This window comes from Mauremys reevesii, linkage group 20 (assembly GCF_016161935.1).
Source record: "Mauremys reevesii isolate NIE-2019 linkage group 20, ASM1616193v1, whole genome shotgun sequence".
NCBI classification, from domain to species: Eukaryota; Metazoa; Chordata; order Testudines; family Geoemydidae; genus Mauremys; species Mauremys reevesii.
The window spans coordinates 22,562,437-22,588,965 of NC_052642.1; the positions used below are offsets into that span (position 1 = coordinate 22,562,437).

At 51.8% G+C, this 26,529-nt stretch overlaps 1 protein-coding gene across 6 annotated transcripts in view; it reads left to right on the plus strand.

The window, feature by feature from the left end:
• Positions 1–26,529, plus strand: part of SSH2 (slingshot protein phosphatase 2) — a 131,668-nt gene that overhangs the window by 89,845 nt on the left and 15,294 nt on the right. For 4 of the 6 annotated variants that reach the window (XM_039507682.1, XM_039507684.1, XM_039507685.1 and 1 more), the window contains 9 exons: positions 9,993–10,096; positions 13,079–13,143; positions 17,523–17,644; positions 20,079–20,147; positions 20,889–20,954; positions 21,538–21,732; positions 23,492–23,585; positions 23,760–23,888; positions 25,661–25,707. In XM_039507682.1, the coding sequence (XP_039363616.1) occupies positions 9,993–10,096; positions 13,079–13,143; positions 17,523–17,644; positions 20,079–20,147; positions 20,889–20,954; positions 21,538–21,732; positions 23,492–23,585; positions 23,760–23,888; positions 25,661–25,707 (891 nt within the window). Of the gene's footprint in view, positions 1–6,639; positions 6,777–9,992; positions 10,097–13,078; positions 13,144–17,522; positions 17,645–20,078; positions 20,148–20,888; positions 20,955–21,537; positions 21,733–23,491; positions 23,586–23,759; positions 23,889–25,660; positions 25,708–26,529 lie in introns of those variants that run through there. The other 2 variants (XM_039507686.1, XM_039507683.1) reach the window with 2 other exon arrangements.

The window sequence follows — 26,529 nt, forward strand, 5'->3', positions numbered from 1 at the left end:
ATCACCAGGGTATCTGAGTGCCTTGTGGCACATGAGCAGCCACTTCTAGTTTCACCTTAGGGCAGCTTCTGCAGATGCCCTCCATGTTAGCCAAGATGTTGAGGTAGAAAAGGACTTGATTGAGGTGGAGTGGGGGGCAGGAGATGCTGTTCCACCATGTATATACCGCTGGAGTGTGTGGTGTCTGCCTGTCTCATCACCGCTAACTCCCTGGAGAGCCCCACCTCCCAGCAGAGGAAATGCCTGTTGACAACTCCTTTGTTTTTGAGCTTTGTACAGATGTTGCTAAAAATGCAGTTTGCGTCAAACATCTGTGAGTCGGCGCTCGGTTCCCACGCTTGGCTTGTTTTTCCCCCATGCTGTTTCTCAAGTTGCAGAAGTGCAGAGTGGCAAGCGCTTGACTACCACTTCCCTGTTCTCCCCTCGGCCTGAGCATTGCTCTTTGCACAGACACGGCACGCTGCCCTTTCGGTAACTGCTGCTCAGCAGTGCTTTGCTCTAGTGCATGCTATCAACCAAGCCCGCTGGGCTGCCTGCTCTCGTGTGGTTCCACCTGCTGTCCTGCCAGCCTTTGGTCAGTGAGTTTTAATAAGCACTTGTTGTCTGTGGGCTTCGTGGTGTTATCTCAGCTTTCTACAGCCCTAGACGCCTGGCAGTTTGTGTGAAATCCCCTAGTGCCTGCGGCAAGTAGCCACGAGCAAAACTTCAACTGGAGGGCAAGACTAGCTCTACAGAATGCCTCCCTAATGCAGTCGCTTTCCTCTGGTGGTGACCAAAACCTGAGGCTTCTAAAGATGGGCGCAGCACAGGGGGGGCAGGAAGAAAAACAAAGCACAATAACAGGGGGAAACGGGTAGAAAACTGCTTTGTCCTGGCAAACGTCTGAGGAGAGGCCCAGTGTTTGGAATCTCCTAAACTTGCAGGATTGTTTCCACGGCATCCATGTCTGTTTCTTATTTCCTTCCTTCGGGCGTTGCAGGAGCCTGGGGAAGGACAGCCTTGTCCTGGGACTCGTGGGAAATGGGTTCAGCTCCCTGCACACAGATCCGGGGGACCTTGGTCACGTCGCATATTCCCTCTGTGCTGCAGTTCTCCATCCCTCAGTGAGGGTAATAGTCGTCCGCCCCCTCCCCGCTCCTTGCTGGCGTGGTGTTCACTGCTGTTAGAATGGGGGTGGAGCGTAGCGGAGAGTGGGCTGAGCACTGTCTCTAGTCTGATGCACTCGCTCTGGTTGCCTGCAGAACACACCACAGCAGTAGTCCAAGGAGCAGACGGCCATCAGTGCTCCCTCATATTGTCCTTTGTCCCACTGCTGCTCTGACAAAGGACCCTGTGCTGCCTGCAGGTATAACTTGCTTGCCAGCTATCGGGACTGCCATACCTTTGGGAACAGGACTAATCCTCTGTACACCACGAACTTCTGGTTTCCTGTTTGTGCTGACGTGGGTGACGGAAAGGCACCTTTGCATGGGCTTGGTGTTGAGCCAGAGGTGGAGGGAATGCTCTGTGGTGAAAGCAGTGCGGGCGCCCGCTCATCCCTTCCCCATTTCTTCTGCACCCAGTGTCACACATTCAATGTGTGGTTGTCTTCGTTCGGGTGCATTGCAACACCCTGCAGTGTGCTGTCCCGGATTGCCCTGTCTTTCTAGCTCCACAGCTGCTCTTTCCAGCCGTTGGTGGAGTGCTCGTCCGCGGAGCTCTTCTGAGCGGAAAGCATGGTCTGGTACTGGGAGTCAGGGGACCTGGAAGTCTCTCCCTGACCCTTCCAGTGGCCTCACACAGCTTCTTGGAAGAGCTCCGTGTCCGATCCGGGGCCCCTGTGTAGTGCTTTGCCTGCTGAATGCTGTCACTCAGGAACAGACATGCTAACTTGCGGGCTGTTTCATTTCTTGTGGGAGAGCTGTAAACGCGCTGGGACTCGCCTCTTTTGCTTTGCCAGTGCCTCTAGCTTTCTGCCTCTCTTCTGTAACAATCCTAACCGCCGCCCTCTGGAGCTGCGAAGGGCGGGCGGGGGGCAGCCCTATGTGGGGGACAGAGAGCTGCAGCACAAACTACCTGGAAATAACTGCTTGCACCAGGCACTGCTTCAGCAACGTGGATCCAGCTGATCAGCCCTGGCCTCGGACTCCTGCCAGGCGGTGCTGTCCCCCCAGAGATGGCCTTTAGGGAAATCTTCTCTTGCTCAGCAGCTTGCAGGCCTCCATGGTTACAGCCTAACGCCATTGTCACCGTGACCTACAGCTACCCCTGACTTGGCACAGAAATAGAAGGGCACCTCTTGTCTTGCAGGGCAGTTGCTATCCATATTGGCCACGGTTTCCAAACCATTTCTGCAGAGCCCAGGCGAATGATGTCATAGACTAGCAAAGAAACTTGGCATTTTGCTATAAACACGGGGCCGGGGGTGGTGGTTATTCAAATATAAAATATCTGGAATCCCCGTTCTTAGAAAAGGACCTCTGAACAGTAAGCTCTGCTTCCACTAAACCGTCACGCGGGTCCCCTGCCTTCCCTGCCCCACGGCACTCGTGGTTAGCGAGCCGGCAAAGGCTGGGGGCTTTGTCCTTTGCAGAGCAGCTTGGGTCAGAGCGCTTGTCGCCATAGGGCAGAGGGGAATTCTTCCCTCCACCACCTATCGGCTGCACCTTTCAGACTGGCTGCTTCAGTTCTCCGTGAGGTGGGCTGCTTTGGTAAGTGCCTGGCGAAGGGCGGGTCCAGACAAAGCCCGCTGGAAGGAAGCTGCTCTGATGAATAAGCAGAACTGACTGGAGAGCTCCCCCCGGCTCACAATAGCCTCATGAGGTGTTTATTGGTGGTAGACGTTGCCAGAAGCAGCTCAGGTGCCTGCCTACTTTGCCTTAGAGCAGTTGTTTTCCTTCTTCATAAAGCACCATCCATAAAGACACATTTCGCAATGTTTTGTGCTGGGGAGACGCAGTAGGAAGTGGGGCCAGCAGAAGGAGCCGTACGAGATGATCTGGTGTCCCAGTCAGATGGCCGGAGTGTGGGCAAAGTGCTTTGGAAATGGAAAGTTCTCCAGAGGCACTAAATGCCTGTTTGCAGTACGGTGAAAACACGTGGCTCTCCTTAGCGGTGCGTTTGGCGCCGTGGCCAGCTGGCACGTGTCATGAATGAATAACACGGAGAACCTCAGGCAGGGAGGAGTAGGGTTTGTGTGGCCTGTGGCCTGGGAGTGGTGGCTGGCTAGGTCTCTGTCTGGCGTCCTATTTAAAAACAAACTGCATCGAGGGCCCCAAGCCCCGTGAAGGGCGAGTTTGGTAGCTCCCGGGATAGGTGAGGGCAGAAAGGCCAGGACGGGCCAGATCCCTCGAGATTCCCACCCCCACATTCCAGGGTGAGCTGGAGCTCTCGGGGGACTTGGCAGGAGATTTGGAGCCCTGTACTCGGCCACTTCCCTTTTGCTGGTTTCCAGCCCTCCCTCCCTTATCTAGGTCCCTGCAGATTCTTGTGGCTGGGCAGGGATGTTTCCCCAAACAACCAGATTGTCTGGGGCAGGCTGGATTTTTTGCCTTCCTTGCAGTGAAACCGAGGGGTGGGTTTGGGGCACTGGGAGGGTGGGATTGTGCCCCTCGGAGGGCACAGCCTGATCCTGTGTGAGAGTCATTTAGTTGTTGCAATTTGTGGCTGCTCCAGTACAGGAAGCAGGGGCGGCTCCAGGCCCCAGCACGCCAAGCCGCGGGGGGCGCTCTGCCAGCGCCGCGAGGGCGGCAGGCGGGCCGCGGGGCGCTCTGCCAGCGCCGCGAGGGCGGCAGGCGGGCCGCGGGGCGCTCTGCCGGCGCCGCGAGGGCGGCAGGCGGGCCGCGGGGGGCGCTCTGCTGGCGCCGCGAGGGCGGCAGGCAGGCTGCCTCCGGCGATTTGCCGGCGGAAGGTCCGCTGGTCCCGTGGCTTCAGTGGACCTCCCGCAGGCGTGCCGCCGAAGCCACGGGACCAGCAGACCCTCCGCAGGCAAACCGCCAGAGGCAGCCTGCCTGCCGTGCTTGGGGCAGCAAAATCCCCAGAGCCGCCCCTGACTGGAAGTCATTGATTTAGGCTCCAGATCCAGGAAGGTAACATCCTGAGGGCATCTCCTGACCAGGTGGAGGGCAACACGTCTTACCGCCAGGGACAAATGGGAACCAGAGGCAGGGATGCTGCCATAGAGGGGCTGCCCTACCAATGGGCTTTACGGCGATGCCCAAAAAGGGGGGATGCTAGTGGGCAAGTGGAGGTGCTCAGATAACCTGCTAGTGCGGTGATGTGCTCCACCGCAGGGGGCGTCACCCAGGAATTGGTAGAGGGTGTGAGTGGCTGCCCAGGCCACCCCTGGAGCCTTGGGGGCCATTTGACTAATAGAGTTGCGACCTGGTTAATCCGACCACGTCCCCTTTTCCTTTGTGTGGTGAGCACACCAACGAACGGCCAGCGTGTTTCTCCCAGCCTCCGGGAAAGCAGCTGTGGTACCTTTTGTTAAGCTGGCGGGTTTGCAGAGCATCATCTTTTCAGGACAGTGCAGTTTTAGCCAGTGTCCCAACTACATAATGAAATACGTGTTCTAGGTGCAACGAGCAGCATTCTTGTAACGTAACCAACAGCCAGCCCTGGAAATACGAACAAGGAAGTATGCAAGGTGCTTTTGTCCCTCCGTTCCAAGTACCTTCTGGGGACATTGGGAAGGGAAATCACTGACAGGTTGGTGCCCTGTAAGTAAAAGCCTGTTAATCTGGCCCACGAGGCACATTCTCTGCCTCTAAGCAGAGGTGTGACTTTTCTTGGTGACGCTTTTCTCCAAATCGTGGTCTGGTGAGCTGCGTTTGCTGACCCTTAGAAGGGTGGAACAAGGTAGCATGCAGTGCTAAGATCCTGGTCTCATGGGACTCCAGAAACTTCTGCATTCTTGGCTTAACGTACCAGCATTAAACAGGGTGGAGAGGAAATGAAAGGAACGCGATTCTCCACAGCGATGCGAGGGTACTGCATGGAGAGAGCTCACGAGCCATTGGTTGAGGCTGGCCTCTCTCCTTTTAAAAATGAGAGCAAGTGTTAGGAAACCAGTGAGTTCACGCTGAGCTGCCCTCAGCAGCTGCGTGGCTTGTTTAGAAATGGACACCTGTGTAGGGTGGTGTCAGCTGTGTCTCTTGTGCACACGGTTATCAATGATTGTATTGATTGGGGTGGGTGAAAGGCCATCTGTGATAAAATGTGCATGATTGCTGCAAAAAGCTCTTCCCTGGCCATTAAATCAGGGAGAGAGGTGGAGATGTGATGGTTTAATAGAGTGACTATGTGACTTGCTTGTGCCGTGAGTTCCCCTTGCCCTTGAGTGAGTTGGCAGAAATAGTTAAAGAAAGTGTGCCAAGGCATAAGTGTGCCAAGGCATAAGTGTGCCACCTGTTTTGGGGTGCACGAAGTATTTTAAAGATGCTGTGTAACCAACTCCCTCACCTCTCCATAGGCTAAAGAGCTAGATTCCCAACAGAAATACTGATTCTGAGTGGAGCCCTGAACATGAATACAAAGTGATACCTGTAAAAGGTCTCTTTCCAGGAGACTAGATAGAAGAATAATAAAGCTGAACCTGGTTCGCCAGTTGCTCTGTAACTGGAAATCCCATGGGAACCCTGCAGTCAAACTGGAGTGATTTTCAATATCTGCAACCCGTTGTAATTCACCAAGTCACAGAATTTTCACCTAGGTTTTGAGTGACTAGGGCTTGCACAGTCAGCCTTTGTCCAGAGCTCATTGCTAACTTACACACTTGTCTAATTGCTTTGAAGACGAAACTACATAGCACTGGAGATGGTCAATTGATTCATAGCTAGAGTACGATTCAGTCTCGTGCTTCAGTCCCCAACTGACCAGTTGCCTTGATTTTGGTCTGCTGAGTCGGCCTTTTCCAGCAGATAGAGAGCTCCCAAGAGTGCGTTTCAAGAACCGAGTCTGAGTTCTGGGATACAGGTGTCAGTGTGCACCACCCGGCACACAGCACACCGAGGGCTATCAGCAGGGAGCTGGAAAAACAGTCCTATTCAGTGGAAGAATTGCTCTGTGCTCTATTCTACACGTCTGCAACCCCACTGTACCTTCTTTTCTCTTGTTTTCATGTTCACACACGTCTTACCCACTTGCCAAATTCCTAAATCATCAGGGGTCTATGGCCTCAACTGTGTGTCGTCTTATGGGGAGTGTATTTATAACAGTAAGCGCCAGGGTTGGGCTTGGTGTAATCTCTGCTTTGGAGAGCTTGGGGCTGCAGATGAAAGTGGCCGTCAGCAGAACAGATTGGAGCCTGCGTGGGAACGCTCTGCCGTCGTTGGTGTGCGCAGGGTGGCAAATCAAAAGAATTGCCTTTGCCTCTTTAAAGTGGGGCCCACGTCTCCCAAGCGAATGTCAATTAAGCCAGATAGTTTGAGGTTAATTTTCTTTCATTTCAACCCCAGCTTCTCTCACTGCTTGGATCCTTAGTAAAGTCATGGCCCTGTGTTTGGTGTCTGTGTGTGACACTGGATGCCATTATGATGTCATGCATTTAGCATTGTGACTTCACTGCAGGAGGAAGCAGGTGATGCTGGAAGCTGGGGTGGGGCACACCCTAGTTTAAATGGCAAATGACTCTGCTACTGTAACTATTATTATATTGCCTTGGCAGAAGGCCAAGGAAATGGAGAGACTCGGGTCAATGAATTTACTTTGCACATCTGATGTATTTGAAGGCTGTACCCAGCATGCCTTTCTCCCCACCCCAGCATGGGAATGCACTGGAGAAAAATGCTCTGAAGGTAATTCGCAACAAACCTCCCCACCACTCAGTTGGGAGCTGCAGTGCACAAGCCTTATCTTCAAATGGCAGGTAGAGGGAGCAATACAGGGCGTGCAATTGAGAGTAATGTGCCTTCCTCGCTCAGCTGTTGCTTCTCCATAGCATGTCTGTCACGGCGTGGCAAGAGACCCCACACATGCGTGTTGCTCTTCGCCCCTCCACACCCCCTGCTCCTGTGCTGAGTGTGTGAACGCTGGCTGACGGTTCTTCCCTTCACTGATGCCTGCCCTGTCAGCTGCTTGGTTCTGGTTACCTGATCTTCCTGCTGCACAGGACCGATCCGTTTTTCCACATTCTTAAAAACCTGCTGTCTGCCTCTCTGACTGGAGAATATATTCCCTTCTGAGACGTGCACATGTCTCGGCCCTTGCAGCACCTCTGATTAATGCTCTAGCTCTCGCCGACTTAGCAGGCTGATAGGTGTCCCGAAATGCTGACGCCAACTGCACAAAAATAATTCAGGTGGCAAACCCTCTGAAGGACAGTGGCATACCTGGTCTCCATACCTGTAGTTCTGCAGCGCCCCTCCGGTTCAGGCAGGCACCAATCCCAGAGGAGTAAGAACTAGAAATGCCAGAAAACATTTTTTAATGGTATCAAGTAAACATGCTGAACTCTGTGTTCCTTTTCCGCCTGTTTCCCCCCAGCGATAAATATCAACCGTCCTTCTCCCCTCAAGAATCCCTGTTCGTACTGTTCAGAGCATGGGACTATAGAATTGACAAGGGCTGGAGAATGTGGGCACAGAACGTTCTCATCCCTGGAAGACTAATACCAATATGGCTGAACCATATAAGCAAATAGATTTTAATTCAGTGTTTGAGCTGCCCAGCCCTCCACGTGTGTTCGTCTTAATCCCCTAAAAGTATCTTCATAAATGGTCATCTTACATCAACCTTCTGGGGAAACAGGTGGAGTGGGAGGCCAATATCAGTGGCTGGCTGTGCGGGTTAAGTGGTTGCTGAGAAGACTGGCTGTGCCCGTTTCATGTTTTTCTAGTGTCAGTCCTTTTGAGAGGAAGCTGCAGCGGGCAGAGGAAAGGGGGAAGTAATTCCTTTGTCGTTAGCTTTTGTTTCCCTATAATCTCATTGGATGGAGTGGCTCAGCATAGCAGAGAACTGTGCTTTATCCGCACGATCTCAAGCTGGTGGGTCAGCAGCCTTGTCCAGCAACCTGTTCTAGTGGCAAAATCAGAAACACGCTTCTGTGAAACATGAAGCCAATACAGACTAGAAAAAATGTAGTTATGGGGAAGTGAGGCCCGGCAGGAGGATTCCACAAAATAAGTGGTTTCAAGATAACTGAACATTTTCTTGGTATGTCCAAAGTGAACTTCAAGGCACTGCATAGCCTAAAGACTTTGTAGAGAACATAATTGTCACATGGTGCCAGGGGAGCTGTTGGCTAAAATTCTTGTCCTGGGAGGTTCTGAGGGACTGTTTTCTCCTGAGAAAACATCTGTTCCGCATGCCCAGTGATACATCTTAATTTAGCACAATAACAATTCTTGATCCTCTTTGATCTAGGAAGAATTTTTCTTCCTTTTGAAGTTCTGGTGTGTGGGACCAGCACACTAAAGAGCTTGGCAAGTCGTGGGCTAAAAGAAAACGGCCTCTGGGGAAGTGTCCAACTGCCAGGGTAAAAAAGCGCAGCACGGGGGAGGAGCTGTGGGCTCGGGGGCTCCCTTGAGATGTCTCTACGTCCCACTTCGGGTGCCATTCCAGGGCTGGGGCAATCCACTCTTCCCATGGGAGTGTGTGGAGTTAGAGCAGAGACAAGAAGGTTTTTGTGACTGAAACTTGCTCTTGCAAAGCAGCCAGGATCTCCAGCGATAAGGCCTCCGTTCAGGAAAGCACTTGTGCAATGCTGGTCCCATTGACCTGGCACTGGGTGACAACTGCATTCTCCACAGAACCTTTTTCTTCAATGGGGCTTCAGCATGTGCTTAACTGTACACATGTGCTCAGATGCTTTCGTGAATCAGATTGCTAAGACAGCCCTTGATCTACCACCGTGGTGAAAAGGAAGTACGTGCGAAGAGTGTTAACTTGGCATGGGTTAGCTTTTGTCCATTTCTTGTAACTTTTCATTTTTCTCAAAAACGTGGAGGGATTTTGTGCTGTTTCAAACTTCCGTTTCATTAACGCAGCCTTTGAGAGGGGAATAGTAGTAACCTGTCATATATAACTTGAGAAAGGCATGTAAAGAGGTTATTAGTCTCGTGGGTGAACGAACCCAGCGAGCTGGTTTCTCATGGAAGGCATGGAGCTGTTGTGCACAATGGCAGGGACTCTCATATCCTGTCTAGAACGTGCATAGTTCATCCTGTTACTCTAGCATTGTCATTTTGGATTTATTACTTTTTAATGTTTGTGGGGGTTTCCCCTTTCAGTTCGGAGTAAAACAGGTGCCCCAAGATCTGTGTAACAGGATGACTTAATCCCAGCTGAGTTGTAGTTCATTGAGGAAAACATGATTCTTAGCACAACAGATGTATGTTTTAACTCTTTAAGTAGCTTTCTTTTTTTTCTTAACGTAAAATCTTTTTCAGAAGAGGGTCTTGGTGATCTCTGTGTAGCTACTTCAGCAGTGCACTTCATTCTTCATGTCACTTGACTTTGCCCTTAAATCAAGCCAATGAAAGGTGTCTTAGAGTAACAGCATTATGGTTTTGCTTTTAACTTATTTGAGTCTCTTCATGAGCCAATTATCATAGAATCATCCGACAATAGAGTTTTATGGTCCATTAATCTGTTGGACGGACTGATGGTCCTTCAGCTAACTACAAAGCAAGGCATCTGTTGCTACGGGGCATCAGCTATCTCTCAGAACAACAAAGCCCAGGATTAGCCAGATCGTTACATTATGGATTTCAAGCACTGATACACATATTGCCACGTGGAAATGTCTACCAGACGTCTAGGCTTCCAAATCAGAAACACCTCTCAGGGCAGTGCCCCAGCTGCTTTATGTACCATCGCTCTCAATAGCGCTACCCACACGACTCACTCACATTCATGCTCTGAACCCTGCAGTATTTCTAGAGGGGAAAGAAACTAATTGTCCTTCACCAGCACCGTGGTTTGGGTCTAAGTATCTTCCCTGTCCAGGGCCCTTGTTTGTCGTGGTGCTTTCTCTCCTTTCTACTGGCTCATTCGTTTTCTTTCCCTTGCAGCATCAGCGAAAGCTTCCTCACTGTGAAAGGTGCGGCTCTCTTCCTGCCCCGAGGAAATGGGTCCTCTACCCCCAGAATCAACAACAGGCGCAACAAGCACGCAGGTAAATACTCCGCCTCTGTTTACATCCGACAGCCCAGATCTTCCTGACTGCCCGGTCCCCTAAATTCTCCTCTTTGGGATTCGGTGCCAACCCACCAAAAGCCATGTTAGTGCCGCTCTTGGCTTTCATCTCAGACATTCATCTCTCAAGGCTGCTACACGTCATGTTGGTAGACCTAAGGGTCCCAGTGATATAAACTTGAATGCAGCAATCCTTTCCCAACAAAATCCAAAGTGCTCGGTCTGTCTTTTCACCAACGTGGTGATATATTCAAGCGATCGTGACAGCACGTCGATGTGGTCACTGGTTCTACATAAGCAGCTGAGTTGCAAAGGGTGCAAACTCTTCCAATCCCATCCAGTAACATTATTGAAAGTGCATTAGTGCAAATGCGTCTGCCCCAAAGGATGATGTCCTGCATTATTAATATATTCAGTAACCTTTGTATTGGGGTCCATGTGCATAACCTCCAAACTCTGGGATAATCTGGGATGAGTAACTGCTCTCCCTGGTCTGTAAACAGCTTGTTTACTGCCGGCAAAAATAAAGACCTCCTTCTAATTCTGAGTGTGGTGGGAAGCATTAGGAGTCTATGTTAATGTGTCTTTTATTCAGATAGACTCGTGTACGGAATTAATAATATGAAACGAGTCAGAATTCCACCCTCTTTGTCTGCTGGAAGCTTGATTTGTTTTCTGTTTTGATCCTTTGTTGGAAAAGTCAGTCTCTGAATAATGAAACCCAAACGCTGTAGGGAAGACGGTTGCTCAGTGTGTACATGGTGCTGATTCATGGATGGCACTTTACAGGCATCAGAGAGTCTCTGATTTTTTTTCCCCCTTCATTAAACAGTCACTGGCATGGGGGAGGGAGGACGAGGGGACATATAATGTTGAGAACTTTGAATTTCCACCTGGGGCAGAGACAAAAACCAAAGAGGCTGGATTCAACTTTGTCCTTGCCAAAAAGCGACCACCCAAAAGAGTGACTCCAGTTGGTTCCAGCCATGGTTTCCATGGCACTGGCGTGTCGTTAGAACGTCACCCAGCTGCACACCCTGCAGAACCAAAGAGATGATCAGCGAGAGTCTCCTCCACGCACGCACCCCGCCCCAACTGCCAATGTTAGCACTTCTAAGGACGAAGTGAGGAGTAGACAATTGTCTTTCCCCTCACCCCCTGGCCGAGAACATGGCAGGAGCAGTAGCTGAGTTGGGGCATATGAAGCCCCTGCCTTTCAAAGAAATTAGAATGGGCTGAACGCTGGTTTAAAGCCAGTCTCTTTGGCTGAGGATTGAAGTGAATCTGTCTGTGGTATGTAAGTGGGGCCAGCATCTCTCAGAACTGATGCCTTGACCTGTCTGTGTTCACTCTGCACAGTTACAGCCCAAGTTTCTGCTTGACAGATGCTCTGTTCGCTTTACCATGCGGAGAGGACCACCTGTTATCCCAGCTGGATGGAACTCAGGTGTGATCCTGGCCAGAACAGATCATGCAGTGGTAGCATAAACAGAACTCCGGCTCTCTGGTGCCCAGACTCCATGTGTTAGAGCTGACTCCCAAAGGGTCACATTCTTGCATCAGGGGTACAGTTGGCTGAGTAAGAAAACACTCATGTAGTGAATATGGAGTCTACAGAGATCACAAACCTGCTTTGGGGTGATCGCCTGCAGCACTGTATTTTGTATTCTAGGAGGCAGGGTGGCCTACAGGATAGAGCACTGGATTGGGAGTCAGTTGACCTGGGTTTTGTTCTGGTCCCTACATACTTGTGTTATTCGTTTATATTGACCTAGTTTCCACTTTTTGTAGGACACTCTTGATTTTTAGCTCATTGAAGATCTCCTGGTTAAGCCAGGGGGGTCTCTTGCCAGACTTCCTGTCTTTCCTGCGCAGTGGGGTAATTTGCTCTTGTGCCCTTAATGTCTCTCTGAAAAACTGCCAACTGTCTTCTAATGTTTTTCCCCTTAGACTTGCTTCCCATGGGATCTTACCCACCAACTCCCTGAGTTTGCTGAAGTCGCCTTCTTGAAATCCACTGTCTTTATTGTGCTGTTCTCCCTCCTACCATTCCTTCGAATCATGAATTCTATCATTTCATGATCACTTTCACCCAAGCTGCCTTCCACTTTCAAATTCTCAACCAGTTCCTCCCTATTTGGATATTACGTGTATATTTTAATATAAGTGCACACAAACTCCCGGGGGTTGCAGGTGACTTTCCCAGGTGGCTGTTGCAGAGAGGGTCTCTTGCTGGAGGTTGTGTTGCTCAGTAACATTTCATAGAGTGAGGTGCTTGCTGGAGAGACGTCCCTCTTTCTCCATGTCCTGAGCAGCAGCACTGCTGCCAATTCTCACTCCAAGGCGGTGCAAAGGGAATAGATTTAGGCCGAGATTAATCTGGGTTTGGTTTGTGAATGCCTGCTGGCTTGGGAAGGTGTGCTGCTCCACACCCTTTCTTATTAACAAGCTTCTAATATATTGATCTGCTGGGATAGCACCTTCATCCTTTCTCAGTGCCACCAATAAACCAGTAGGTCGCATTTCCAGCAAACGTTAATGGCTCTCCTGATCTCCTTGGCAGGCAGCTGGGGAAACTGTTGGGTGGGGGTGGCACATGAACCAAAATGGGAAAGCGTTGCTCTAAGAAAGGAGTGGATTGTACGTCGTGGGGGGTGCAGTCACTGGCTGGGTGAAGGAAGTGGGGCAACCCAGATGTGGGGGACACAATGGGGCTAGGACACAGTGTTCCGAGGTGTTCTGGAAGAGGTCTTAGAGGTGCAAGTCCTGTCTGCCCAGAGAGCCTGGTAATGGCACGGAGCAAAGAGCTGACGACAGAGAGATGCTAGTCACTTCGGCGCGGATACAGGTGGAGCTGGCGGCAGCCAGGACAGCACCTGCCCAGGGGATGTTTGGGATGCCAGGAGGTAGGACGGGACTAAAGGTGTTTATGTGCATCCTCACCTTTCTCTCTCGCCTTCAGGGGATCTCCAGCAGCACCTGCAGGCCATGTTCATCCTGCTCCGCCCAGAAGACAACATTCGACTGGTAGGTTGGCTGATTTGTGATAAATAATCTGCGACTGTTAATGTGTGACTAGGTTCCACTGCGAGGTGCTGCAGAGTGACCAATGAAAGCTGCCGTACGTATCCATTTCAGTGGCTTTGCTATCGAAATCTGGAAACTTGTTTACAGCCCAGACGTTCCCAAGAAAAAGGTGCAGCCAGCTCACTGATTTCTCCAGTGAGACAAGGAGTTGGACAATGTTTTGACTCAAGGGTTCTGCGTAATTTGGTGACTCGTGTCCTGAGCACCTGTGCTCATTAAAGAGCCCATAGCATTTGTCATAAGAATTAAGAACATTCCCCTGGTGTCTTGGTTGAATTCTAAATTGCTGATTATTAAGGATACAATTTAGTTAGGGTATTTATAGTACGTCATGGACAGGTCATGGGCAATAAACAAAAATTCACTGCCCGGGACCTGTCCATGACTTGTACTAGAAATACCCCTGACTAAATCTTTGGGGGGGAGGGGGTGTTGTTGCTGTGGGGGTGCCCCGGGGGGGGGTGCTGTTGAGGGGATCAGTGGCACCAGTTGCCAGGGCCCGCCAACAGTGGCTGCTCCCGCCATCCTGGGACCGCTGCCGGGGGCCCCCCCAGGGACCACTACTCAGGTGGTCCCCAGGACTGCTCCAGCAGCGGCCGGTGTGGGGCTGCCCGAGCGGCTTGCCCTGGAGCCAGCCACACCAGCTGCTGTAGAAGTGTCAGAGGTCATGGAAAGTCACAGAATCTGTGACTTCCGCAACCTCTGTGACAGACACAGAGCCCTACTAATTATATCCAGCCTACCTGAAATACCCCCCTGTAGAGTCATTTGGGTTCTCATCTTCCCTTTCTGTATCATTGCATGGTGTTATTGTGGGCTGTTGAAGAGCTGCCATGTACTACCCCAGATGTGACTGCATTCCCTTAGTGGGCGAAGTAATCCCTGTATGGCTCGTGCCCATTTGCCGTGGTGTTATGAGCTAAGGCTCATTGGTTAGTTAGCACACTGAGATCCTCTGGTGAAAGATGCTATGGAACTGAAGTGGTGGCATTATGGTTACTTTGTCCTGGGTGCCTCCAGAACCAGAGAGGAGTGCTGGCCGGAGGGACTGGCAGTATCTGAACATTTCAAAGATCTTCATGGGCTGTCTTGTCATCCATTAGCATTGATGGGCTCTCTTGCGTTGTCTGGGTTCATCTCTTGAATCTGTCTCAGTAGTTTATACCCCACCAGGCCTAGCCAAGCACCAGAAGAGACGTTCTAGCACTGCTAGTTTGCACTTTCCTCCTGGCGTTCCCTGTAGCCGGATCTTCCTTGCACGCAGAAGAGGAAAGCAGCTGATGTTACTGCAAAGGAGCCTGGCGAGTGCTTTGCAATGGCATGTGGCGTGGCCAAGCCAGAGGCCTGGTGCAGAAGGCCATGCCCATGCGGAGCACTCACATCCCAGGGGGCCCTTGGCACCTCACAGATGGGGGCCCAAAGTCCGAGTGTTTGAGGCTGTTACGGCGCAGCCAGCAGTACTGCTGAGCGAGACCAGTTTGGCCTGTTAACAGCTGAATAAGGCTTGTGTAGGCTAAGACCCACAGCCTGGTGTGGGGCATTCAGTGCGGGATGCTAGTGTCGTGCGCGAGGCTGCGGTCAGAGGCCCGTCTGAATTGAACTGATTCCTCACAACTGAAGGGTGCACAGAGCTGCAAGAGACTCATTTAAAATAAAATGTTCAGCTGAGACTTGTAGTGTAAACAGCATAAACCCCCCACTCCTCTTCCTGTGTGTTGGCAGCTGCTCTTTGGAGGGCGAGTGTCACTTTTCAGAGGACAGCGGGAGAGTCTGTGGTTGTTCCGGTTGGAGCAATTGGCGGAGTTCCGGGGAGCAGAATTGGGCCCTTTAATGGACCGGTGTAAGACCAGTAGCAGGAAGGCAATGGGTTAAGTTCTGGAATGCGGAAGAATGTAGAAATTGGGCAGCTGGCTTTTAAACTTAAAAAATAATCTTGTTCTGTATCCAAACCAAATTTCCAGCTTGTAAATTCTTCCGGTCCTGTTGTAGGCAGTGCTGGCTTCTGTACTCTCTGTGTAGGTGATGGGTAAGACCTCGGTATCGGCTTTGGAGCTGCATAATGTGCTTCCGTGTGGGTAGCAAAATCCTGCATGAGGTCATTTGTGGTCAAAACAAGGTTGCAGCTGAGAGGAAAGCTGTGTTGTAATCGCAGCATGTTGTCTCTAGACAGACCCTGGTTACAGGAATGGGTGCAATAGATTTTATATTACCAGTACGTAGGTAAGTTTCTTAATTTGAGAAGAGAACGTTCTCTCGCCTGGATCAGCTGGTGTCGTCCCAGTGAATCTGCGTAACCCACCATTGCTAGGACAGCCATGTCATTTGGGTGGGTAGTAATTGATGCAGCTGATTCTGTTGTGCTTCATCACTGCCATTGGTAGAGAATGAGATCCCGGTGTGGAGGAGGAGACTGGGAATTGCAGCTCCCTCACAGGCATGTTGAGACTCTACTTGGTTGTGAATTGCTTTGAGATCCTCTGGTGGCACCTGGTTTAGAAGTGCAGAGCTAATTATTGATGAGTCCAGTCAATTTAGCAAAACAGATGCCTCAGCTGCACCCCAGTGGCTCTCAGCGGGCGCGTGGCTATTAAATGCTGATCCTAAAAAGTCAGTTTCTCTTAATCATTCCTATGAAAATCCTGTCTCAGTGACTTGAGGCCATGTGACCTTTGACACCTGCTTGGGCAATCCTGCGCTAAAGGGTCTTACATTAAAAGCACACAGCTAATTACAGCTACCTAGATTGGTTTAGCGAAGTAAATTAGATTACACTAATCCTCTGGCTGCAGACAGGCCTCTGGAGCCTCGGACAGGTCCCTGGGCGCAGGGTGGTTATTGTGCTGCTCACTGCTTGCTCGCTCTCTTGGTTGTGTCCTAATGTGGGTGGAAAAATTGAACCACCAAGACCCCGGTTGTCCTCTGCTCTTTGGGGTCAGGTGCAGCCGTTTCCTCTGCGATCTGGTGTCAGCTGCTAGTCCTGGAAGTGGCCCCTTTGGCAGCGAGCCCGTCTGGAAGGGCTGGCCTGCAGAAATGCAAACTCATGTCCCTCCTCCGCATTGGAGCAAGGAATGAGACGGCAAATCAGGCTGGCTCCAGCGTGACTCCTCCTGAGCAGGGTGGAGTGAGGGCATCTCTCCCACCATGCAGTGTCTTCCAGTCTGCCAGCACCCCATCACACTGCAAGCCAGGTGCCTTGTCGTGGTGCTAGTCTGCTGTAGTGTCGGCTAGGTCTGGTCTAGTGGTGGCTGAAATGCCAGTCGCTCCTCTGTGCCAGCTGTTGCTCCTGCTACAACACTGGGAGGCTTCCCTGGTGCTGCTTAGGTAGACAAGGCTTTTCTCATCCTCATTGGCTGCCCACAGCTCATGAGAAGTTCAGGAAGCCGTGTAACAATGCGAGTGTAAACACTCGGACTCGGGGCTAGGTTAGACTGGCCAAAGCAAACACAGGACCCAAGAGATCATCATTAAGACATCTCCTCCCTAATGGCGTCCCAGTTTATCTTGAATTGGGTTTCTGTGACTAAAATAACTGCAGATGTCTTGGGACCAAGCCCAAAAGCACAAAAAGCAACTGGAACTGCCTACCACAGATCCATGTAGGCAAACCTGGCTTAGGCAAATGCACTCTGTCTGGGTGCCATCCCCTTGGCACGCCGCAGCTAATCAGCTCTTGATCCTACGAAGACTTGCTCAGGTCATTTGAATGTAGTTCCTCTCGGCTGCTTGTAAATATGCCGGGCTCTGTGATGCAGCCTTCCTGGATCTTGCTGACTCGCACGCCGGAAGGCTGCTGCCTGAGTTTCACCAGCTGTGCTTGGTTTTGCGGGGAGAGAATCAACTAGTCAGTCAGTCGTTTAAAGAACTGCCCTAATTCGGTGTGGCTAGCTTCCGGGAAGGACCCATTTCTCTGAAGTGCTACGTAACTTCTGGGTGGTGCTGAGCCCTCTCTGTGCCCATCAGGTTCAGAGCACACAGCACCTCCTGGGACTAACTATGCCAGCTCGCCGCGAGGACTGTGGCAGCGATCCCCATGGCAATAGTGTTTGAATGCAACCTGGCTGAGCAGGGCACATCTGCAGGCGAGTGCTTGGTGGGTGTAGGGAGCCGATCCTGGGGTCTGCGAGAGCTGAGAATGATTCTGATTTCTCTGTTCGCTGCAGTACTGTGTACCCAGTGTAGAGGCTCTGGTCTTCTGCGCTGGTGCCAAATGCCTTGCTGCTTGTTGTGCCTCACAGCAGCACGGGGGGATGCTTTGTAAAGTCACAACTCTGCGTGTCGCTGCCTTGACTGCTGACCTTTTTTGTCTCCTTGACCCTTAGGCAGTAAGACTGGAAAGTACGTACCAGAACCGCACTAGATACATGGTGGTGGTTTCAACCAATGGCAGACAAGACACTGAGGAAAGCATTGTCCTAGGAATGGATTTCTCTTCCAATGACAGGTATCTAGGCAGACTGCTTCGACCTCTAGACTCGCCACTCCAGCACCGATCTCCAGCCCCCAAATTGCCTTCCAATATCTTGGAAGAGGAGTGGGGGAGCCTGGAGGCTTGGTGCAGCTCTGAAACGCAAACCTTAGGCTGTGGGACCTGGGACGTAGGGAAGCAGCACAGAGTTGGGAGGGACAGAGGATGTGCAGCATTTGGAAGTCCCGAAAAATAGTGTAACCAATCTCCCATGCGGGTGCAGGAGTTTTGAAAGCAGTAAGCAGCAAGGCCCAAAGCCCTGCTTATCCACAGCTTGTCTGATTTCCCTAGAGTCTATACAGTAAAAACCTGCACCAAGAGACGCCTTTCCCGGGTCAGGGGAGCAGTCAGACGCGCAGCCCCGTGCTGAGGCCTGCAGGGGGCTCGGTTGTGGTGGGGGCGCGAAGGAAATGCCAGGCGCTCTGATGGCAGAGGTTACGCCGTGCGCGCGCTCTCCAGCCGTTCGTGTGTCAGCACGGTGTCGTGCTTTCACCGTATGTATGTAAATTGCAGTGACCTCTCCAAAGGGTCGCAAAATGTGGCAGCTAAGTCGTGTTTGCTGTCTGTGTAACCAGAAGCCATGGAGAGACCTGCCGGCTGCTGTAGGGCAGAGACTTCCGAAAGGTTAAAATAGGACTCTGGGCTCTTTGTAGGGCGTGGGGTGGGGTGGCAGGACATGCACCCTAAGGCATCACAAACCAATCTGGGTCTTAGCTAAGAGGGGAGAGAAAAGGAACCCAGGTCCTGAGCCCTCTTGTTAATTTCCTGTGACGTTATCTTGAGAAACAGTGAGTATGCACCAGTCCCAGAACATCGGAATAGAGCTGCAGTATGGGAATGAATGTTGCCAACCTTAGTTATGTGCAGTGCATGTCAGAAATATTCCTCCAGGGTTGTTACACGGCCATCACATGGCTGGCTGAAACCGTTCGCCTTTGAAACTGCCTTCCTGGTTGTCATTTAGACATCACAGCCGCCACTGTGCTTAATTTGGAGCGGGGCTTGGGAAGCTTGGCTCAGAAGCAACTGGGACGAAGAGCTGGGGCTGTGTGCAGCGGGGCTGAAAATCAAACCCGGTGCGTGTCATGGGTGCACTAACACAGTTACCACGTCCTTGCACGGAATTCTGTGAGCTGGGAATTGCGCTTGGGTCTGGCATACCAGTGCTGCCCCTGGAATGCAGAGACGTGAGGGCTCCCTGGCACCGAGAGAAATGCTGTGCAGGCTTTTTTAGCTTTTTGCTAGTTACTTGGGTTCTAGACTGTCATGCTCTCCCTCCCTCCAGCCCACTTGCTATTTATAACTCCATACAGACTTGTTGCTAAGGTCCCTGATAAAGGCTCGCGGAAAAGTATCACTAAAAATACCCTGGCCACCTTGGGTCGCCTTTTAAAAACTCATTTTTCCATGAGCTCATCTCGTTTAGTCAACAGAAATAGTTGCCTGTGGCTGTCTCCTGGGGCCGGGCATTACGGCCATTCCTGTGTGCAGTGGGTGTGCATGTCCACAGTCCATTCTGAGTCTGTTTGCTGCCCCTGAGCTCCAGTCACCCAGGTGGGTGTTAGGCAGCGCACAGAGTCCAGTGTGAAGAATTGGAGAGCCGGACAGTAGAATCTGATGCTCCCTGAAAGCACCTGCTTTGATCACCCAGCAATTTCCTCCTAATTTGGGTTTGTCTTTTCCCCTTGGCAGCCTGACACATAGTTTTTTTTCCCCCGTCAGTTCTTCCATCACTGTATTTCTGTTTTTATCCCAGGGTTTCCCTCTTCTTTCAGAGAAGACAAAGCATTTCCATGTGACCAAACATGGCATGCTAGTCAAATGAGGGAAAAGACATAGCAGCTATTGGAAGAACAATGAAATTTCCTGTAAACGTCTCTTGTGGCAGCCTGAGCTTAGCCACCGTGGGGGCAAAGGGAGATCCGCAGATGGGGGCGGTGTGCTGCAATGCATAACCTACCATACCTTCCCTCCCATTGCCAGCTTTAAACTACACTCACCTGAGTTCCTAGTAGCTGTGGCTGAATGACCAATAAAAACAGAGAACCCTGGATTCCAAAGTTGCAGCTAGAAATGAGCCACGTGTGTTGGCAAACCTGAAAGAAATCAGAACGGATCCTTTCGTTCAAGTGTAAAAACCTTGAGTTGACTGAAAATTGGGTGACCCAGCCTCTGCCCTCAGAATGCACCCTGGAAATGCACTAACATTCCAAGCTTGCTGCGGGGGGACGAGCATACCCCAGCTGTGGTTAAGAGCCCGTATCAAACACTGCTTGCACTTCCAAGGACACCTGTAGAGAACAAGACGCAGGTTAGACAGATCAATACAAATGGGTTTGCAACCACGGCTGTACAATTTGCAGCTGGGAAGCGGGTGAGACAGTGGCTGACCTTCTGTTTCTTATTACAGTAGCACCTGCACAATGGGCTTGGTACTGCCCCTGTGGAGCGACACCCTTATTCACTTGGATGGGGACGGGTAAGTGGCTGGGACGCAGAGGGCTTCCATGTTCTGTTCGTTACACTGCACACACAGGATACTGTGTGGAATCGCTTCAAATTATTGTCAGTATGGGCAGTTCAGGCTGTCCTTCAAATCACAGTAGTCATGGGAGACAGCGACCAATTGCCTTGCAGTTAGGCAGCAGCTTATGCATGTGTGCGCATAAGCTGCTGTTAAGCTTTCGCTCTGTATGTGGGGAGGGGACGGGGGAGAAAGCTACTGAAAAGGGATCCTATCAGGTGTTGCTGTGGAGCACCTGTAGGGACAGCCATATTCTGCTAACGTAAATAGAAGTGTGATGTCTTCATTGCCCGATGTCCTCCTGGATTGTAAACTCCTCTCGGTGCCCAGAGAATGACCTTTGCTGCTTTGGTTGCCTCGCTCAGCTGTACTGTGTCATTTCCATTTCTGGCTTTGAACTTGACTGTAGCCTGGGTAAACTGCTCACCTGGGCGCTGCTGCTTGTGTGGGTGACGAACGCCTTCATTTCAGCCAGTCTCCTGGCTTCATCGCTGAACAGCAGCCGCTAAAAATGAGCCTGCCCAGAGCTGTACCATGCTGTTTGCCTCAGTCCTCTAGCTGAAACTGGCCAAACCAATCTGTGCCTTGGATTAGCCCTTTGCTGGCCTGGCTGGTTACAAATTAATGGTTGTTAGCTGAAAAAAGGCTCAGTGATAAGTGTCTCATTCTTAATGGGTCCATTTTTTCTTTCACCAGTGGGTTCAGCGTCTCAACAGACAACAGGGTCCATGTGTTCAAGCCGGTGTCCGTTCAAGCAATGTGGTAAGGACTCCCTGTGAGCTGTCCCAATGCTCCTTTATCCAAGGCATTTTAGAGACTTCTGCTTTCTTGTGAGACCCAGGCACATGGGCTCAGTGCCTTGCTCAGACACACAGGGAGCTGTGCTCTCCGGGTACAGGAACTGGTGGTGAACAGTGCAGAGTCTGGGACAGCAATGTGATCATTTCTTCAGCTCCAGGGGGCACGGACCCTCGCATGTGTGCAGTGAGTGGCATGACAGGCAGGGCTGAGGGGCTCTCCGTAGGCCGGTGCGAGGTGATTCCCGTGACGTGCTGCGAAGGGCACTCGGCGTGAGCTGCTGTTTCAGGGGGTTCTTTTGAATCAGAACCGCAGACCTTTGCGGGGTGTGAGAGTCCAGAGCTGGCTTTACAGTCAGGCACTGCATTAAGCAGTAACCTTTCCAGGCAGCTGCAGGCTGAGGGTACCACTGCATCCCGGTTCAGACCTGGGGACTGACCGACAGAGGCAGGATGCCCAGCCAGCAGCAGTGAACCGGAACGGGGGGACTCTGGGCTTTGTTCCTCGTCACCGGGGGGAGATGCTCATGTGTGGGGGCTTCTTCCAGGTCTGCCCTGCAGAGTTTACACAAGGCCTGTGAGGTGGCCCGAAGTCACAACTACTACCCAGGGAGCCTCTTCCTCACCTGGGTCAGTTACTATGAGAGCCACATCGACTCCGACCAGTCTTCAGTCAACGAGTGGAACGCCATGCAGGACGTGCAGTCGCACCGGCCCGACTCCCCCGCCCTCTTCACGGACGTGTAAGTCAGCCTGTCTCTGCTGGGCGTGTGCAGCACCACACCTCCGCAGGAGGAGACATGCCCCATGGGGTCGGGCTTAGTGCCTTGTCAGTAGGAAGCATTGCCAGTTCATAGATGGATCCTGGATTAAATAAACATCAAGGCTGGAAGCTTAGCTAATGGAGACCCTGTCATGCCCTTTTCAGTGCTGATTCTCAGCATTTTCCCTGCACTTCCAGAGCTCTGTACGGCCCTCAGTCTGGGCAACACTATCCCCTTTGACAGATGGGGAAGGCAAAGTGACTTGCTCAAGGCCCCAGAGGGAGTCGGTGGCAGGGCTGGCAGTAGAACCCAGGAGCTTGTCTCCCACTTCTGTGCCTGGAGCACCAGACCAGCTCAGGCGCTTACATGGGCATGTTGCTGGTTTATAATAAACTGGGTTTTTATTTTGTTCTTGCTGCATGGCCCAGAGGCTTTCAGGCCTCTTAGCTGGGAAGCCTCAAGCAGCTGATCCAGTCGGCGTGCCTAAGGATGAAATGTGGGGTAGCGACCAGGGCTTTTATCCCCTGGAGGAACGGGGTGGGAAGGTGCATGATGCTCAGACGCTGGCTGGTGGCACGCGTCAGGACAGCGACTGAGATGGCCATGCTGGTAGTGGGGCCAGGTTTCCAAGCTGCCCGCTTATGAATTGCTCCCAACCAGTTGTCAGTAATTGTGTAGCCTCTCCTTGCAGCACAGGGAGCAATGGCGTGACCTCGAGGGCTCCTTCCAGCTATAGTCCCCGCACTCCCCCGAGGATAACAGAGGCCGCGCCTTTTTGCCATCACAGGCTGCTTGCCCACTGTGTTCCTTCTCATAGATTTCGTTACAGCACGCAGGGCTCAGGTTATCTTAGCAGAGCAGTGAGTGAATAATCGTGTGGGGCATTTCAGCTGCCAATGAGTCTTCATACCTGATTGTCTTTAACGTACAGGGAAGTGAGCTGCAAGCCTCTGGCAGGCTGCCAGCTTAATAGTTTGCCATGGTTTGTTCATGTTTTAAAACCCCCCACCCTTTCTCCATGGAAAAATCTGTCGGTGGGCCTATGGAGTCCCAGGCAGGGCTCTGTGATTAAAAGCACCAGTATTTTTGTAATTCTCTTACTCATAAACCACCAGCTGGAGAGGAATTCTAGTTGTTCATAAAGCAGAAGCCTCCATGCATTTGCTGTCTTGGCAGCGTTACAGACTGCTAGAATAGGTGTGAGATGTTACCGCTGGGCCCCATCTCTGGATGATGGGTGAGCCAGCTCAGAGCACCGGAGCTACAGTACAACTGCCACCATCCTGGTTGATTAGTAAAGCTATTTTTGCAACCAGCGATAAGGCGACAGGCAGCAGAGGCTGGTGGAATGCATGCAGGCTTAGCTGCACTCTGTCTCCATGTAAGGAGGTGTGGAGCTGTTACCTTTCCAAGAAAGGTAAGGGGGAAGCTGAGAGGCTAGGAGGGGGATAATACACTGCCTGAAGCCACTGGAACAGCAAAATACTGGAGAGGTTTTTATGGCCCCCCATTAAAGTACTGGATCCATCCAGTGGCGTTTCTATTCCATATAAAGCACAGCTGTGAACCTGGTCTGAGTTCCAGGGGATTCAGAGGTAACGCGTTAGATTCCTCCCAGGTGGGGATCAGCAGTGTCTCGCTCTAGGTGCATCTGCATAGCATCATTAACCAGTTAAAAACCACTGTGAATCAACTCTACCCAACCTAGCAGTAAGCGGCTGTTGCTTCCTTCTCCTAGCCCCACGGAGCGTGAGCGCACAGAGCGGTTAATTAAAACCAAGTTAAGGGAGATCATGATGCAGAAAGACTTGGAGAACATCACGTCCAAAGAGGTGAGTGGGGAGCCCGCCGTCGCCCATGCTGGGACTAGCGGGCGGGAAAATGCTGCGGGTGAGGAGGGTGACTAGTGGGAGCACAGAGAGCACTGCGCAATGTGAGCATTGTCCCTTTATTCACCTGGGGAAATGGAAAAAGAATTAACCCGGTGGGGTTCTCCTCCTCCTCAGATCCGCACGGAGCTGGAGATGCAGATGGTGTGCAACCTGCGGGAGTTCAAGGAGTTCATTGACAATGAAATGATCGTGATTCTTGGGCAGATGGACAGTCCCACGCAGATATTTGACCATGTCTTTCTGGTAAGCCCTTAAGGCCATGGCCCTGCAAGGTAGAATCCCTTGGTAATCACCAGATCGCTGTGTGACTGAGAACAGGCCTCTCGATGCAAATAACACCTCTTACCTCAAGTGGGCAGATCTTCACAATGTGATCAATCTAGCCTTGCTGCAGCTCCCTTCCACAGCTTCCAGGCGAGGGAAGCAAGTCTTAGCTCTATTTCCGCGCTCAAACCTGAGTTCGTGCCCTGTTTCTACTGGCATGTAAGTCAAATCCCTAGTCCGTCTCTTCCCATACCGGAGCCTGCGTTGATGTCACCGGGGTGTACCTCTCCTTGGGAGGACACAGCAGTGACAAAGAAAGCAAACTGGAACCCAGGCAGAGAAGGGTTGTATAAGTCACAGGTAGAATTACACTTCCTGTAACAGCAGAGATCTTTGGAACTCATTTCTCAGCTGGGAACAGAGGAGCCTAACAAAGAACCCTGCAGATTATCCACTTAAGGCCACGTAAACATTTTGCCTTTAATGTTGTGCTTACTTAACTGCCTTTCATCGCTGCCAGGGCCTGTCTACTTACCGCACCTCCGAGGCCGAGTCAGCCCTCCCCTTGACTTCCCAGCCCCAAGGGATTGACCCTGGCTTTGTTGGCTTAGCCTGAGGTCTGCTCCTTTTTAAACAGAACCACCACTCCTTGAACTAGCCAATCCATCCCAAGCAAGGAGGCCACGTCTCTCCCTCTCTTGTGAAGCTAGTTCCTTTCAGCAGCCCCGGAGCCATAGTGTGTTTAAATGTGAGCACTCCCAAGAAATTGGATGGGTGGAGGGGAGGCAGGAACAGTTAGGCAGCAAAAGTGTCTCAGGCTAATGACTTGCTTTGCCCAGGTGGTTTCTAGTGAGAAGTTCATACAAGCTCATCAGATTAGTCAGAAGTAATCCAGGCAACTTCAGACAGCTCTGGGGACTTGGATGCAAGCAAGCCCAGGCAGGAAAGGCTCCACAGGCAGCACCCAGCAAAGTCCATCTCTATGGCTTGTGGCAGCCAGGGACGGACGCAAGGCAGAGAACAATAAGGTAGAGAAGCTGGTGAGATGGCAAAGCGAAAACATGCTTCCCTGGCCTGTTTCTGTGCTCACACAGGCAAGAGAAAAAACTCGTGTGGGAACCCGTGTAGAGAGGGTCTCAGTGTCTTTTACACGCGCTCTCTGTCTCTCTGCAGACACATCTCTTCCATGGCGCAGAGTCAGTGGCAGGGTCTTGTGTGGGAGGGGGTCTGTCTTTATTTTTCTGAACTAGGTTTCTCAGTGGCTTGCCGGTAGGGTGACCGGATGAAATCGGGACCGTCCCGCTATTTAGGTGTTTGTCCCGCGTCCCGACCGATCTTTGGTCGGGACGCAATTTGTGCCGATATTTCGCTCAGCCGGCAGCACTTGCCTCCCTCGCCCCACCCCCGGGTCCGGATATTTTCTTCCTCTCATCTGGTCACCCTGCTTGCAGGAAACTAACTAGGGCTCTACCTGGGTCTGTCTTGCAGGGCTTCCTGTTGATTCAGGGCGGCTCTGATTGTCAAGTGAGATAAGTGGCTGCGCTTTGAGACATGAGCACTATTTTTTTTTCTCTTTTACCGTCTGTATTTTCACCAAATCTTGGTTTACAGCACTGGATTGGCCAGTACCTCCCTGCACAGCTCGCTGGCTCCCTGCAGCTCGCACCCCGCTGGCGGGGGCCGTCCCCCCCCCCGGCGGTGTACACTGCGCTTCACTCCTGCTGATGCTCCCTGTTTTACTTTTTGCACAGGGTTCTGAGTGGAATGCCTCCAATTTGGAAGATTTACAGAACCGAGGGTAAGCAGCTCTGAGCTGTGTAGCAGCCCCTGCATGCAAGCTGCTGGGCATGGGTGGGAAGCCTTTGCCTTACCTAAGTCACTGCACAGCCAGATTTCCTGCTGCTGCTGGGTGCTAACCAAGGGCTTGCAAACCGAGCCTGGAACTGGCAGAGGAGCACCCCAGCCCCCAAATCCCCTGTGCAAAGACAGGGATGGAAAAGGCTCCGGTAGCCCTGACCTTGACTGAAATCCCACCGACGAGTGCAGGCAGCTGATAGCAACGGGTAGCCGAGATCTGCAGTTCCCTCACTGAATAGACAGTGCAGCGCTGGCTCGGGGGGGTCTGCATGCTGCTCTCCTGAGGTAGGGTGGGGTGGGATGAGACCCCCGCATGCGCTGCACGGAGGCCCTCCTCACAACCCGGGCAGGCAGCTGCACTGTGGCAAGAAAGTGACAAGTGTGTGTCAAAGCAGCCGTCGCTGCCTTAGAGCAGGGACTGCACTGAGCATCTTGCAGCTCAAAGGGGTAACGTTCCCCCTTGGTTGCTGTAAGGTTTGGGGTTAGGCGACCCATCTGTAGGCCACATGGATCCAGACAGAACATGCAGGGAACCCACTGGCTTTCTGGCTTGGCCAGGTTGCTACAGCAATCTCTCCTCCTCCTGAGCTGAGCTTTCCAATCCTCACCACCCGACACCTGCTCCTAGCCTGACAAAGGGCATTTTCCCCTGGAAACTCTGCTGCTGTGTCTGCTAAGACATGAAGGTTTGCCGATCTCTCATGAGTTTAGGGGCTCGGGGTGTCTTACATGTGAATACCATGTGCTTCCCTCAGCCATTCAC